The 16,399-nt window shown below is 45.5% G+C and overlaps 1 protein-coding gene across 2 annotated transcripts in view; it reads right to left on the bottom strand.

The window, feature by feature from the left end:
- Positions 1-16,399, bottom strand: part of xpot (exportin, tRNA (nuclear export receptor for tRNAs)) — a 55,018-nt gene that overhangs the window by 24,695 nt on the left and 13,924 nt on the right. For both annotated transcript variants that reach the window (XM_078219678.1, XM_078219679.1), the window contains exons 8-13: positions 12,490-12,658; positions 9,935-10,171; positions 8,224-8,262; positions 8,065-8,127; positions 6,669-6,793; positions 1,339-1,483 (exon numbers count right to left, since the gene is read on the bottom strand). In XM_078219678.1, the coding sequence (XP_078075804.1) occupies positions 1,339-1,483; positions 6,669-6,793; positions 8,065-8,127; positions 8,224-8,262; positions 9,935-10,171; positions 12,490-12,658 (778 nt within the window). The remainder of the gene's footprint in view (positions 1-1,338; positions 1,484-6,668; positions 6,794-8,064; positions 8,128-8,223; positions 8,263-9,934; positions 10,172-12,489; positions 12,659-16,399) is intronic.

Here is a 16,399-nt window from a genome sequence, read left to right on the forward strand (position 1 = left end):
TACAAAGCACAGATGGTGACTACATTCCCCCTTTCCCTTAACAAGCTGTACCCCAACAATGAGTGGGCCTACCACCAAATGATAATAAATGCCAAAAAGAGAAGTGGACATGTACTTGAAGAGGACAAATTTGCTGGGTAATTGGGGAAAAGGGCTGCAGGGTGAGACCAAATCGGTGTGGCTTTTCTTTTTATTTTGCATTGATGGCCAGGTGTTTCCTACTCTGAAGTAGAATTTGCATTTCTATATAATGCCTTTCATGACCTCAGCACATCCGAAAGAGCTCTAAAGCCAATGAAGTACTTCTGAAGCAGGGTCACAAATTGGACCGTTCTTCCAAAGAGCCTGCGCAGGCAAAATGGGCCGAATGGTCTCCTGTGCTGCAAAATTCTACCATTTTGAGTGCGAGTGGCAAGTGCATGCACCAATCAGAGCTTTTCATTGGCAAACATGGGCAGCATGGTGGCACAGTGGTTAGCACTGCTGCCCCCCAGCGCCAGGGACCTGGGTTCAATCCCGACTTGAGGGGACTGCAGAGTTTGCACGTTCTCCCCGTGTCTGCATAAGTTTCCTCCGGGTACTCTGGCTCCCTCCCACAGTCCAAAGATGTGCTGGTTAGGCTGATTGGCCATGCTAAATTGCCCCTTAGTATCAGGGGACTAGCAGGGTAAATACATGGGGTGACGGGGATAGGGCCTGGGTGGGATTGTTGTCTGTGCAGGCTTGATGGGCCGAATGGCCTCCTTCCCCACTGTAGGAATTCTATGAAACAGTGGCTCTCTTATATTGTGCACACTGAGATGCAGGACAAAGCTAGTTTCTAACTAACCGATTCACACCTGAATTAATGAATTATTTAAGAGCATTAACACCAATTTTACACCAGGCAGCATAAGCACGCATGCAAAATATTTCACCCCTTGCCTAGAAATAATGAGATTTCTGAATGCCAACCTTTACAAAAAAAACATTTTGGACAAATTCCGAGTTCACTTTTTAACAGTAAGTTAAACACCCATTTTAGGCTCTGACGAAGTGTCACCCAGACTCAAAACGTTGGCTCTATTTTCTCCCCGCAGATGCATTGTTAGGTGTACTGACCCGAGCAGGCGCCGGACTGTGGCGACTCGGGGGAATTTCACAGCAACTTCATTGCAGTGTTAATGTAAGCCTTACTTGTGACGAATAAATAAACTTTAATTTCATGCTGTCAGGCCTGCTGGGATATACCAGTGTGCTCTGTTTTTGTTTCAGATTCCCGCTTCTGCAGCATTTTGCTTTTATCCATTTTAGGTAGATTATAAACAAGGCAAACTCCAGCTTTGCTAAATACTCAACTGTGTGCATCATCTCCTGCAGAACACTGGCTTTCGCACTGTCGCCAGAGAAATGTGCACCGTGGGACGCCGGGATCGCCTCTCCCAACATGAACAGAAGTCTCAGAGCCACTTCCACTTCCATGAATCTTGTATTCTGCCAGTTCCTAAGGGGGAAAAGATTAAAAACTAAATATTCCAGCAGGATTCAAGAAAGGAAAGCACAAGTCATACTGTGGACCATAACTTTTTTTTATCCCGAGATGTGAGTGTTGCTGGCAAGGTCAGTGGCACAGTGGCTAGCATTGCTGCCTCACTGTTGGCTTAATCACTACTTGGTTTCAATTGTGTTTATGGCTACCTCCCACAAACCCTTCTAAATTTGGCAGGGAAAAGTTGATCTTTGGTAGAATGATCTTTCCGACTGCCAAGAGGATGGGCGGCACAGTCTTCAGCACTGCTGCCTTACAGCACCAGGGACCTGGGTTCGATTCCTGGCTCAGGTCACTGTCTGTGCGGAGTCTGCACGTTCTCCCCATGGGTTTCCTCCGGGTGCTCCGGTTTCCTCCCACAGTCCGAGAGACGTGCTGGTTAGGTGCATTGGCCGTGCTAAATTCTCCCTCAGTGTACCCGAACAGGCGCCGGAGTGTGGCGACTATGGGAATTTTGCAATAACTTCACTGGTGTTAATATAAGCCTTACTTGTGACCAATAAATAAACTTTAAACTTTAAGCATCTGTTGCCCATCCACAATTGTCCTTGAGGTGGTGGGGGCGAACTGCCTTCTTTACCCATTGCAGTCCAGAATTGATCTATGTCAAGATATCGTGGGCGGCACGGTAGCACAGTGGTTAGTACTGCTGCTTCAGAGCTCCAGGGACCTGGGTTCGATTCCCGGCTTGGGTCACCGTCTGTGTGGAGTTTGCACATTCTCCTCGTGTCTGCATGGGTTTCCTCCGGGTGCTCCGGTTTCCTCCCACAGTCCAAAGATGTGCGGGTTAGGTTGATTGGCCATGCTAAATTGCCCCTTAGTGTCCTGGGATGCGTAGGTTAGAGGGATTAGTGGGTAAAATATGTAGGGATATGGGGGTAGGGCCTGGGTGGGATTGTGGTCGGTGCAGACTCGATGGGCCGAATGGCCTCTTTCTGTGCTGTAGGGATTCTAAGATATTCACACCTGTTCAGAGCCAGTTACATCACCACTAGGTATTCTATAAAGGATGTTCATCAATTGTATTTTTGCATGGTTCATTTCTTATTTATCCTTGCCAGGGATGTGGGCTTTGTGGCAAGGCCAGCAGTTGTTGCTAATCCCAAACTGCCTTAGAACGGAGTAGCTTACATTTCAGAGGGCAAGTCCATCACTTTTGCTCACATGTAGGCCAGACCTGGTAAGGACGGCAGATTTCCCTCCCTGAAGTGAACCAGATTTTCTTTTAACAACAATCACTTTCTGGTCACCACTACAGAGGATGGCTTTCATTTCCTTATCAATGGATTTCAAATTCCACCAGCTGCCATGGTGGGATTTGTCCCCAGTGCATTAACCTGGGCCTCTGGATTGCTGGTCCAGTGACATTACCACTAAATAAAGTCGCTATAGTTCCAGATGATCATAGGTTGCTCTTCCCTTTGACAGGGAGAGCTGACTGGTGGTGATTTAACCTGAGGGTCACCACACCTCAGACGAGGGGGCAAGGTAGAGAAGGGGAGTGGGGGGGTGGGGCCTTCACGAATAACCTCAGCCCGTACGGGAATTGAACCCGTGCTGTTGGCGTCGCTCTGCATCATTAACTAGCCGTTCAGCCAACTGAGCTAAACCAATTCTCCTTTATTACCACTACATCACCGTCTGCCTCCCCCATGTAAACGACAACCATGCTCATGAGATAATTGTGCATGTCTAAATCAGATGGATTATAAGTAGACAGGCCCAGGCAATGTGGAAGAAAACACTGCATCTATTCACACTGAGAAAAGAATGCTCAAACCCTTCCGTAACTGGTGCAGATATTAACAGGTACACATGTTCCCGATTTGGACCTGTACATTACTTTAGGAGAAAGGACAGTAAGCTAAGAGGTATAACCAGCTACGCCTGCAACAAAGCTCATTAGCTTCCAAAAAAAACCTCTGAAATGAATGATAGGTAGCAACAGAGGCAATCAGATTTTCCATCGCTTGGTGCACGCCTCAGAAGGTACAGTTGGAAAGTGAAGTGCAAACGTTTGCAAAGGCAGAGGACAGGAAGTGGCTGAAGGGAAGTTGCACCGGGGGGGGGGATGATGATGATGAACAAAGCTCATTTGTTTGTGCTCCTTCAAGACTCTGAAGATCGAAATGGAGCAGCGGCAAGGGTCCCAGCAAGGATAGTACCCAGTTTTTACAGAACCCGCCCAGCCAGGTTGGCAGAGATCAACAGCCTGGCAACATCTCTTCAACTTTGTAGAGGGTGCGACTTGTAGCTACTCCCACCAGGGACCTGCTGTGATGGTCTGCCACACTCGTTAATCTTGCATCAGCCTCACATATCCATTGCAGCTTTTCCATAAAGCCACAGAATTAGGCAAGCAAACTTATCAGCAACAGTCTCATGGGGAAATTCCCCGCACAGATTTGGATTTTTCATATAGAGTCCAAAAGCGAAATAGGCTAGTCAGCTTAGAACATAGAACAGCTACAGCACAAACAGGCCCTTCGGCCCACAAGTTGCGCCGAACAATTTCCTTACCTTCTAGGCTCATCTATAACCCTCCATCTTACTAACCTCCATGAACCTATCCAAAAGTCTCTTAAAAGACTCAATCGAATCCGCTTCCACCACCACTGCCGGCAGCCGATTCCACGCACCCACCACCCTCTGAGTGAAAAACTTACCCCTAACATCTCCTCTGTACCTACTCCCCAGCACCCTAAACCTGTGGCCTCTCGTGGCAACCATTTCAGCCCTGGGTAAAAGCCTCTGAGAATCCACTCTATCAAAACCTCTCAAACATCTTATACACCTCTATCAGGTCACCTCTCCAAGGAGAATAGACCTAGCTCTCTCAACCTATCCTCATAAGGCATACCACTTAATCCCGGCAACATCCTCGTAAATCTCCTCTGCACCCGTTCTATGGCTTCCACATCCTTTCTGTAATGAGGTGACCAGAACTGGGCACAGTACTCCAGGTGGGGTCTGACCAGGGTCCTTTCCAGCTGCAGCATTATCTCCCGATTTCTAAACTCAATTCCTCTATTGATGAAGGCTAGTATTCCATACGCCTTCTTAACCACAGCCTCTACCTGCGATGCCGCTTTGAGCGTCCTATGAACCCGGACCCCAAGATCCCTCTGTCCTTCCACACTGCCAAGCGTCTTACCCTTAATATTATATTCTTCCACCCTATTCGACCTGCCAAAATGAACCACTACACACTTATCTGGGTTGAAGTCCATCTGCCACTTCTCCACCCAGTCTTGCATCTTATCTATGTAAACTATGTAAGCTTAACCAGGCTTCAATATTCTATTCCTGAGATTCTATCTCTGGACAGACACAGGTTTTACAAACATAGAAAATAGAAGCAGGAGGCCATTCGGCCCTTCGAACCTGCTCTGTCATTCATTTTTATCATGGCTGATCATCAAATTCAATATCCTGACCCACCCCTCCCCTTCCCCCTCATATCCCTTTAGCCCCAAGAGCTATATCTAACTTCTTGAAATCACACAATGTTTTAGCCTCAACTACTTTCTGTGGTAGTGAATTCCACACATTCACCACCCTCTGGGTGAAGAAATTTCTCCTCACCTCAGTTCTAAAAAGTTTAACCCCTTATCCTCAAACTATGACCCCCTAGTTCTGGACTCCCTCACCATCGGGGCATTCTTTCTGAATCTACCCTGTCAAATGCTGTTAGAATTTTATAAGTTTCTACGAGATCCCCTCTCACTCTGAATATAATTCTAGAGTAGTCAAGTTACTGACAGTTATGGGTCCAGCCGGCTCCATGGCTTGGTGCCTCTGGTGGAGGGCAAGACAAGGAGATGAAAGTTTTTCTGCCATTCCAAGTGGAGCTGCCTCCAGTCCTTGCCCATCTTGCTAACCAGTTCATCTGTCCACCCTGCATTATGGTATTCCACAGAAATGTTTAGAATGCCAGAACACCAGGTTGGAGGAGTTTGCATAAAGTCCAGCTGATGCCCTTAGATGCACCCCAAAACAGAACAAAGACTTGCATTTATATAGTGCCTTTCACAGTCTCAAAAGTCCCAAATGCTTAACAGTCAATTGGATATTTCCAAAGTGCCTTCACTGTTGCAACATAGGAAGCAGTGGCCAAGTTGTGCACAGCAAGCTCCGACAAATAGCCAAGACAGCTCAAATTCACAAGTGATTGAAATCTGAATCAGTGCAGTCTCAGTTGTACCTACTTTTAAACAGCCGTGGTCAGAGAAAGATTACAAACAGGGGTGTTTATTGTGACTACCTACCCAAAATCTGTCTGTCTTGCTCCTGTCCATAGTCACGATGCTACCTTTCTACCACATGCACTGTTGAGAAGTGAAAAGTACAAAATGTGATAGGCCCTTCATTCAGAACTGCATAAATAATCCTCCTACCTGCACTCGAGAAAAACTTTTCTTTGGAAATATCAGGTTTCTGAACTGCTAACAATTGGCAATCCTTGTTACAACTTCAGTTGGTTGTAGATAGTGTTCTAACCCAGCCAATGGTTCGCTGGCTTCCAAAGGGGATTAGAAAATACCAGAAAGCAGAAAACTTCTAACTCCTCATGCATGATAGGAGTTTAAAAACACTGGGATGGATTAATAAAAACACAAATTGCCTAATTTAAGTGCCTGAGCTCAGGAATTCCCTACTTCACCCCTCTCTGCCTTCCTCCTCCTTTAACCAAGCTTTGTTCACCTGCCCCAATTTGACCGTATTTCACCCTGTGTCAAATTGTTTTGGTGACATTCCAGTGTAGCACCTTGCGACAAGTTATGTTAAAGGCACTATGCAAACACAAGTTGTTGTTGATATTCCTGTATTCTTCCACCCTCCCTCACCTTTCCATGCAACACGAGTTAACCTGGCATGCCATTTCCTGTAAACTCTCAATCTTCCTGCTCAGAAGCGTCGCGCCTCCGCTTGCCGTGAACCCATCGTATTTGGTAAGCAAACTTGTCAGCAACTGGTCTTGTGTGGAAATTCCGAGCATGGACACAGGTGCTGCAGCACCAATACATTTGTGTCAGCAAGTGCCCCTTAAAAAATAAACACACTTTCCATTTATGCACTAACCGCACAAGAACCGGGCCTGTTGCAAACTAGGACGTTACTCGTTATCAGTGACACTTACTCCAGCGTCGCGTTGAAGACCCTTCGGACAGCAGCTAAAAGTAATTCAGGTGAAACCTGCGCCAGTCTGTCCAACAGCAACTTCAAATGTTTCCTGTACTCCAGGAACATGGCTTCATCTTCACCCTAAGGCAAAATAATAAAGAGGTGATGGGGAGAGGGAAAAAAAAACAGCAAAGAGCTTCGTTGCAGCAATAGATTAGATTCAGACCCACTCCCAGTGAAATCCACCAGTACACTATTTTCTGGTCAGGTCAGCTCAGCTCAAACAGATTTAGATCACAAAGTTGTTGTTTCCTAATCATTCCAAGATTAGTAATCTCCATTTATTCATCTGTCACAGTTTACCCTCTGATTTCAGCTTCTCTGCCGTTTAGCCATTGACACCTTCTATTCTCTCTATGGGCTGCCATTAGCAGCCTTTCCCCTTGTTTCTGTGGCTATGACTCATCTTTCATTCCCTCACCCTGCAGTATAAATATCTCCCACTTTCCCTGCCTTTTAGCTTTGACAAAGGGTCATCTGGACTCAAAACGTCAGCTCTTTTCTCTCCTTACAGATGCTGCCAGACCTGCTGAGATTTTCCAGCATTTTCTCTTTTGGTTAGTAATAGCCTAGTGGTATTATTGCTAGACTATTAATCCAGAAACTCAGCCAATGTTCTAGGGGCCCAGGTTCGAATCCCACCACGGCAGATGGCGGAATTTGAATTCAATAAAAAATATCTGGAATCAAGAATCTTTTGATGACCATGAAACCATTGTCGATTGTCAGACAAACCCATCTGGTTCACTGATGTCCTTTAGGGAAGGAAATCTGCCACCTTACCTGGTCTGGCCTACATGTGACTCCAGAGCCACAGCAATGTGGTTGACTCTCAACTGCCTTCCAAGGGCAACTAGGGATGGGCAATAAATGCTGGTCAGCCAGCGACGCCCATGTCCCATGAATGAATTAAAAAAGATATGTACGAGTGACCATTCAGTGGGATGCAAATTTGTTGAGATACATGTATCCGAAATGTCTTATGCTCACATTTAATTTTTATTTTCTTGACCAGAATGTACTTTTAAAATATTTATGTTTCAATGCGATTGCCTTTCACATTTTTTTAAACTCTAGAGAACATAGGCCCTGCCTTCTCAATCTCTCCTCAAAGGACAATCCCGCCAACCTAGGAATTAGTCTGGGATCAGGCCAAGTGTGCTTTCTACAAGTGTGGATTAGAGTGAGTAGTTTAGCAGATGAGTACATTACCGCACACTGGACTTGCTCATAGCAAAACAAGGTTTGCTCAATAAAAGAACATAGTCCCTTTACACGAGGGAACACTTTGCTTTCGCCCTCAGTGAGGCAATTGATTTTATGAAATGCAAAACACCCAACAACATCCTTACCTCATTTTCAAAATTGAATTCTTCATCATAAGTTAATTTCTTTATAACCGCATGCATAATCGCCTACATCAGAAAAAAAAACAGGCAGAGAATGTGAAGGGGAACCAGCACTCGCTGAAACACAAGGCGTTTTATTCAATACATTCACATGTAGCTCACCTCAACATTGGCCTTTTGCTGTTCAGTCAGAGCAGGAAGCTGGAGAGAGAATGAGCAAATAAAAGTTGATGAATCCCGATTACATTGGCCACGCTGTTTTGTTAAAGCAATCCCCTCGTTACTACAAATCTGCAGGAACAGCATGACGTTATAGAGCACTTTTAGCTCATCAACTCATTTTTTGCTTGCTTATTTACTCTTTAATCCTCATCTACATTGAGTATACAGCACAGAAAAAGGCCATTCGGCCCAACAAATCCATGCTTGATTTTGATTTGATTTATTATCGTCACATGTATTAGTATACAGGGAAAAATATTGTTTCTATACAGACAAAGCATACTGTTCATACAGAAGGAAATGAGAGAGTGTAGAATGTAGTGTTACAGTCAAAGCTAGGGTGCAGAGAAAGATCAACTTAGTGCGTGGTAGGTCCATTCAAAAGTCTAATGGCAGCAGGTAAGAAGCTGTTCTTGAGTCGGTTGGTACGTGACCTGACTTTTATATCTTTTTCCCGACGGAAGGTGGTGGAAGAGAGAATGTCCGGGGTGTGTGGGGTCCTTAATCATGCTGGCTGCTTTTCCGAGGCAGCAGGAAGTGTAGACAGAGTCAATAGATGGGAGGCTTGTGCTTATGTACTCTACACAAATCTCCTCCCATTCTGTCTTATCATATCTTTCTTTTCCCTCATGTGCTCATCTAATTTCCTCTCGAAAGCGTCAACCTTATTTGCCTCAGCAATTTCCTGTGGTAGCAAGTTCCACATTCTCAACAGTCCGAGGATGTAAATTTAGCCTCATTTCCCTATCGGATTTATTAATATCTATCATGTCTTTTAGGCTCCTCGTTTTGGATTCTTTCATGACTTGTTCAATATGAGACCCCAAGTAAAAAGATAACCAAATACTTTTTCTCCACTCAGATAAAACTGTGAAAATGTTCAGTTCCCACCCTGTTGAAAATTAGGGGAAAAGTTGCTGCCAAATTTCATACATCCGAGTAAAGTTATATCCACTCCAGCAAAATAAATTGAAGAACATCGCGTCACACAAGCACGTTCTCTTCTGCCACTGTCCGAGCAAAGGCCGACATTAGTCATCTCAATGGCACAGAAAAAAAAAATTAACCAACCGTGCACTTCAAATTAGGAACAGATGGAGAAAAGGCTGATAACATTAGATATAGTGGCAATTCATCCAGAATTCTTTCGGCAGCGCGGTGGCACAGTGGTTAGCGCTGCTGCCTCTCAGCGCCAGGGACCCGGGTTCGATTCCCGGCTTGGGTCACTGGCTGTGTGGAGTTTACGCGTTCTCCCCGTTTCTGCGTGCCTTTCCTCCGGGTGCTCCGGTTTCCTCCCACAGTCCAAAGATGTGCAGGTGAATTGCTAAATTTTCCCTCCGTGTACCCGAACAGACACCGGAGTGTAGTGACTTGGGGATTTTCACAGCGACTTCATTGCGGTGTGAATGTCAGCCATGCTAAATTGCCCTCTAGTGTCAGGGGGACTAGCTAGGGTAAAAGCATGGGGTTGTGGGGACAGGGCCGGAGTGGGATGGTGGTCGTTGCAGACTCGTTGGGCCGAATGGCCTCCTTCTGCACTGTAGGGATTTTATGATTCTTTCAACTCCATAGAGAGGCAGTCACAACCTGCCGACAAACCTACAGCATGACACAAAAAATAAATCAATTCCCCTCATGTCTTCCAACTTACTTGTTTGAGCATGTGAAGGTAGTCATAGCAGAAACCAATTATATTAGAGGAAATATCATCGTCCTCATGCACAAGCAGCTTAAGCAGAAGAGGCACTTTAGCTTCCACAGCCTGGAGAGTCACTTGGCTGTTCTTCACATCGCCTGCTTTTACCAGTTTACCCCAACTGGTTATCAAAGCCTGGCCCATCCCATTAACTAGTTTGGAAAACCTTGCCAGGAAGTCAACATCTTCCTCCTACAGACAGAAAAAAAAAATCTGATTATTTTGATACAATACGAAAGGAGGCAACAACTCCAGATTTGTTTTATATTCCTTTTGGGATCTGGGTATTGTTGGCAAGGGGAGCTTCCTTTGCCCATTCCTAATTGCCCTCGAGAAGGTGGTCGTGAACTACCTTTTTGAACCGCTGCACTCCACGTGGTGTAGGCCCACCCGTGGAGCTGTTCGGGAGGGAGTTCCAGGATTTTGACCCGGTGGCAGTGAAGGAACAGTGATATAGTTATTTCCAAGTCAGCATGGTGTGTGGCTTAGAGGGGAACTTGCAAGTATCCCATGCATCTGGTGCCCTTGACCTCCTAGGTAGCAGAAGTCATGGATTGGAAAGAGCCGTGGCATGTTGCTGCAGTGAATCTTATAGACGGCACACACTGCTGCCATTGTACAGTGGTGGAGGGAGTGAATATTTAAAGGGGGTGCATGGGTTACCTTGTTGAAGAGATAGTCTTGCAAAATTAAAATTTGTTTTCCATTGACTACATCAACACCATTTCTTAGTTTGTGCGACTCACAGCACATCTCTTTGCATCAACAATAACACGCCTGCTACAAAAACAGCACTGGATTCTGCTCCGGTACAACCTCCCCAATACATGTGCTTGCTACAAAAAGTACAAAATATCATTGTACCATAGCTGAAGAATTTTGGCACTGCACCCAAGGTAAGAGTCACAATTTTCCACATCACACCTGAAGTCATACTTACATTTAACACCATTACTTTTGAGCTCTGTAATAACATTGGCCCTGGCGTATGCAGATTCTGCAACGCACTCAATGGCATAGGTTTCATAATTGCAACTGAAAGTCAGCAATATGTCACCAGAGGGAGCCAATCCACATTTCACTGACGTCTATGTAAGCCGAATGATTAACTACATCTTTTATTCACTTACAGGGATGTGGGTGTCGCTGGCTGAGCCAAAATTGACTGCCCATACCTAGCTGCTGTGAAAAGGCGAGTTGCCTTCTTGAACAACTGCAGTCCCTGAGGCGTGGGAATACCCACTGTGCTGTTAAGGAGAGAATTCCAGAATTTTGACCCAGCAACAGTGAAGGAACACAACATATTTCCAAGTCAGGATGGCGAGTGAAGGGAACCTCCAGGTGATGGTATCAAGTATCTGCTGCCCTTGTCCTTCTAGATGGTTAAGGCTCGTGGGTTTGGAAGGTGCTGCCCAAGAACCCTCGAGATTCTGCAGTGCATCTTGTAGATGGTACACACTGCTGCCACTGTTCATCAGTGGTGGAGGGTTTGAATGTTTGTGGGAGGGGTAGCAATCAAGCAGGTTGCTTTGTCCTGGACAATATAGTGTTTTGGGAGCTGCACTCATTCAGGCAAGTGTGGAGTATTGCACCACACTTCTGACTTGTAGATGGTGGACAGGCTTTGGGAAGTCAGGGAGTGGTGAGTTCCTAGCCTTTGACCTGCTCTGGTAGCCACAGTATTTATACAACTAGTCCAATTCAGTTTCTAGTCAATGGTAACCTCCAGGATATTGATAGTGGGGTGATTCAGCAATGGTAATGGAATTGAATGTCATGGGACGATGGTTTGATTCTCTCTTGTTGGTGATGGTCATTGCCTCACACTTATGTGACACAAATGTTACTTGCCACTGGTTAGCCCAAGCCTGGATATTGCCCAGGTCTTGCTGCATTTGGACATGGACTACTTCAGTATCTGAATTGCGAATGGTGCTGAACCCCACTTCTGACCTTATGATGGATAGAAGGTCATTGACAAAGTAGCTGAAGATGGTTGGACCTAGGACATTACCCAGAGGAACTCCTCCAGTGATGCCCTGGAGCCGAGATGATTGACATTAACTCATAAGGCAGGTCCTTGGGCTCACTGGCTGCTGATGCTTTGTCCTGAGCAGTTTGCTTGGCATTGTTGTCAGTGGTGGTTCACATTGCCTTCTGCTCAGGGGCAGGGTGGGGAGGCAGGTCCCAAGTCTACTCATTTGGAAGATGAATCAAAGCTGCATGGGTGGCGGTATTCCAAACCACACACTAGCCATCTGCTCTGAGTAAGTGCAGCTCTGAATGGGAAGGCAAGAGCGTTTAGCCTGCCTATTAGCAGAAATGAAATGTACTGTGGCGGAAAAATGTAGGCATCAGTTAATCCATCACGTCAAGCGGTTTTTGACACACTCCTATCAGTGGTAATGGTAGCCACCAATCATATTCATTACAACATTCAAACTATCAGAGGCAGCCACCCAAATACAAAGAAAGATGAATACTTGCTGTGATTGTACTGTGGCACGGACCTGTTCAGTGTTGAAGAAGCCAGAAGCCAGTAGCACCTGGCAAAGTGATTCTACAAGTTTAGTCTTATCAATAGGGTCCATGCCTTTATTTACTATTTCAAATAGACAGTCACAGGCTTCCTCACGGAGGACTTCCACTGACATGTGACTGAGCAGCACATTCACAAACCTACGGAAGAATAAAGAAAATAAATTGGCGGATAGACTGTGTACCAAAAACTCCCAAACAGAACCTTTTAGTATCACACAACAGCCAAGATTTCCTGTTTTATTATTCTTTCCTGTTGCAAAATCCAATAGCAAAGTCCTTAACATGAAACATCACTGCCAGTGTGCGCGCCTGGATAAAACATGGATTGTTTCAGTATCTGAATTACAAATGGTGCTGAACATTTGAGTGAAGATCCCCAGTTCTGACCTCATGATGGAAGGTCTTTGATGAAGCAGCTGAAGATGGTTGGACTTTAAGATACTACTCTGAGGGACTCCTGCAGTGATGTCCTGGAACTGAGAATTTTTAAAAATGTGGGACATGGGCGTTGCTGGCTGACCAGCATTTATTGCCCATCCCTAGTTGCCCTCAAGAAGGTGGTGGTGAGCTGCCTTCTTGAATCGCTGCAGTCCATGCTCTGTGGGTTGACCCACAATGCTGTTAGGAAGGGGATTCCAGGATTTTGACCCAGCGACTGCAAAGGAACGATATATTGCCAAGTCAGGACGGTGAGTGGCTTGGAGGGGAACTTACAGGTGGTGTTCCCATGTATCTGCTGCCCTTGTCCTTCTGGATGGAAGTGGTCATGGGTTTGGAAGGTGTTGTCTAAGGATCTTTGGTGAATTGCTGCAGTGCATCTTGTAGATAGTACACACTGCTGCTACTGAGCGTCGGTGGTGGAGGGAGTAGACATTCGTAGATGTGGTGCCAATCAAGCGGGTTGCTTTGCCCTGGATGGTGTCAAGCTTCTTGAGTGTTGAGATGATTGACATTAATGCATAAGGCAGGTCCTTGGGCTAACTGGCTGCTGATGCTTCATCCCGAGCAGTTTTCTTGACATTGTTGTCAGTGGTGGCTCACATTGCCTTCTGCTCTCAGGGGCAGGCCGAGGAGACAGGTCCCAAGTCTACTCATTTGGAAGAGGAATCGAACGTGCGCTGGTGGCAGCATTCCAAGCCACACACTAGCTATAAGTACACAAACAGTGGAACAAGATTGGATTCTGCGGTACTTACACCCTGCCGGAGGGTCTGTTCCTACCCATCGCAAAATCTGTTGTCAAAATCTGAAAAGATCTCCAGGGATGGTCTTTTCAACTGCCTGCCCAAGTTCTGATCTGTACTACATGCCCAGTTGATCATTTGGGGTGTGAGAAGACAGCATCCATCGTTTCAACTGAAGCCTTCTATAACTGCTAGGCAGGGCTAACTAAATTAGTCAACTTATCAGATTTCCAGTTTACACAGGCTGTCTGTTCTTTATTAATAGTTTGCCCTCTCTGGGTGAAACTTGCAGTTGTTATAGTGGCATTTGACCTGGACAGCAAGAAGTCTCACAACACCAGGTTAAAGTCCAACAGGTTTATAATTTGGAACCTCAAGCTTTCAGAGCGCTGCTCCTTCATCGGGTGAGTGGAGAGGTAGGTTTCACAAACACGGCACATATAGACAAAGACCCGCAGCGCTCCGAAAGCTCGTGATTCCAAATAAACCTCTTGTACTTTAACCTGGCGTTGAGACTTCTTACTGTGCCCGCCCCAGTCCAACGCCGGATTTTCCACATCATTTTACCTGGACTTTGTTTATTACGGCACATTTAAATTCAAAAATTATCTTTATTAAAGCACATTTTAAGTTCAAAGATTACATTATTTTATGCACACAACTGCTCAGACTGAAAGCAGTGAGATCGATGATGGACTATGCTAGATAAATACACAAACATTAAAATGGAAAGGTCAATGTAACTGACAAACTTTTTAAACACAATGCAGTATAATGATCAGAACACTTAAATTTTGGAAACACAGTTAGCCCAGGTCCAGGGTGGGCCCATCTCTCTCCATTCCTCATTATTACTTTAAAAGAATAACAACCCCACATGCAGTCAGTGTACAGAAGATGACAAGTAATTGAGAAACACACCATCAAAAAAGTTTAAAATGACAGCAAAGGCTTCTTCACAGCCAGTCACAACTGCAGGACAGCGTGTGGGTTGATCTTGCAACAACACCATCTTACTCTGTGGCGACTTAAACGTCCTCTCCTGCACGCTTTCATTTTCAACGTCATAAACAACAACAACAACAAGTGACAAAGAGTGTGTCAGATTCCGGCTCTCCCTTTTGTATCCCAGAAGAAGAATGGAACAAAGGGCCAAACTAAATCCTGGCCACCACCTTCCTTTTCCTTTCACGCACAGCGCGCATATGAAAGACTCGAGTACTAGGCAACAAGAAATTGCCCGAAGAGGAATGTCCACCAGTGGGGAGTGAGAGGTGGTGCTTTTCTTTTCAAAGAATCATAGAAACACTACAATGCAGAAGGAGGCCATTCGGCCCATCGAGTCTGCACCCACAACAATCCCACCCAGGCCCTTTCCCCATAACTCCATATATTTATCCTGCTAATCCCTCTAACCTACACATCCCGGGATACTAAGGGACAATTTAGCATGGCCAATCAACCTAGCTCGCAGATCTTTGGACTGTGGGAGGAAACCCACGCAGACACGGGGAGAATGTGCAAACTCCACACAGAGAGTGACCCAAGCCAGGAATCGAAACCAGGTCTCTGGGGCTGTGAGGCAGCAGTGCTAACCACTGTGCCGCCCTTTTGTTAAACAGAATATGAGAATGAAGCTTTCTTGACTGATGAGTGACCAGAGAACTCCCAAGTTCAAGTTTCCAATGAGATCAAGACCACCCATGAGATGAGATGAGATTTCAGATCGAGCGACACGACTCTAGCAGATCAATCATTTCTTTGGGCAAACATATAGGATCATACAGTACAGAAGGGGCCCTTCAGCCCATCAAGTCTGCACCAACACATGAGAAACATCTGAAGTCCCACCTAATCCCATCTACCAGCACTTGGCCCAGAGCCTTGAATGTTGTGACATGACTAATGCTCATCCAGGTACCTTTTAAAGGATGTGAGGCATCCCATCTCTACTACCCTTCCAGACAGCACATTCCAGACCATCACCACCCTCTGGGTAAAAGCGTTTTTTCCTCACATCCCCCCTAAACTTTCTGCCCCTCATCTTGAACCTATGCTCCCTTGTGACTGACCCTTCAACTAAGGGGAACAGCTGCTCCTTATCCACTCTGTCCATGACCCTCAATCACGTACACCCTCAATCAAATACACCTCGATCAAAATTTAAGACTTCGTAAATTTTATATTTATTTATTAGTCAAAAGTAGGCTGCAATAAAGTTACTGTGAAAATCCCCTAGTCGTTACAGTCCGGCACCTGTTTGGGTACACTGAGGGAGAATTTAGCACGGCCAACGCACCTAATCAACAAGTCTTTTGCTCCAACAAAAACAACCCAAACCTACCCAACTTCTCTTCATAACTTAAAACGCTCCATCCCAGGCAGCATCCTGGCGAATCTCCTCTGCACCCCCTCCAGTGCAATCAATCACATCCTTCTTATAATGTGGCAACCAAAACAAACTAGAAAAAAAACTCAGTTTTATTGTGCCTTTCATGACCTCAGTATCAGTCCCAAAGAACTTCACACCAATCAGGTACTTTTTTGAAATATAGGCACAGACGTAAAGATGGAAATGTGGTACCCAGTTTGCACATAAGACCATGAGACACAGGAGCAGAATTAGGCCACTCGGCCCATTGAGTCTGCTCCCCCAATTCAATCATGGCTGATATTTTTCTCATCCCATTCTCCT

This window comes from Mustelus asterias, chromosome 9 (assembly GCF_964213995.1).
Source record: "Mustelus asterias chromosome 9, sMusAst1.hap1.1, whole genome shotgun sequence".
Taxonomy (NCBI): domain Eukaryota; kingdom Metazoa; phylum Chordata; class Chondrichthyes; order Carcharhiniformes; family Triakidae; genus Mustelus; species Mustelus asterias.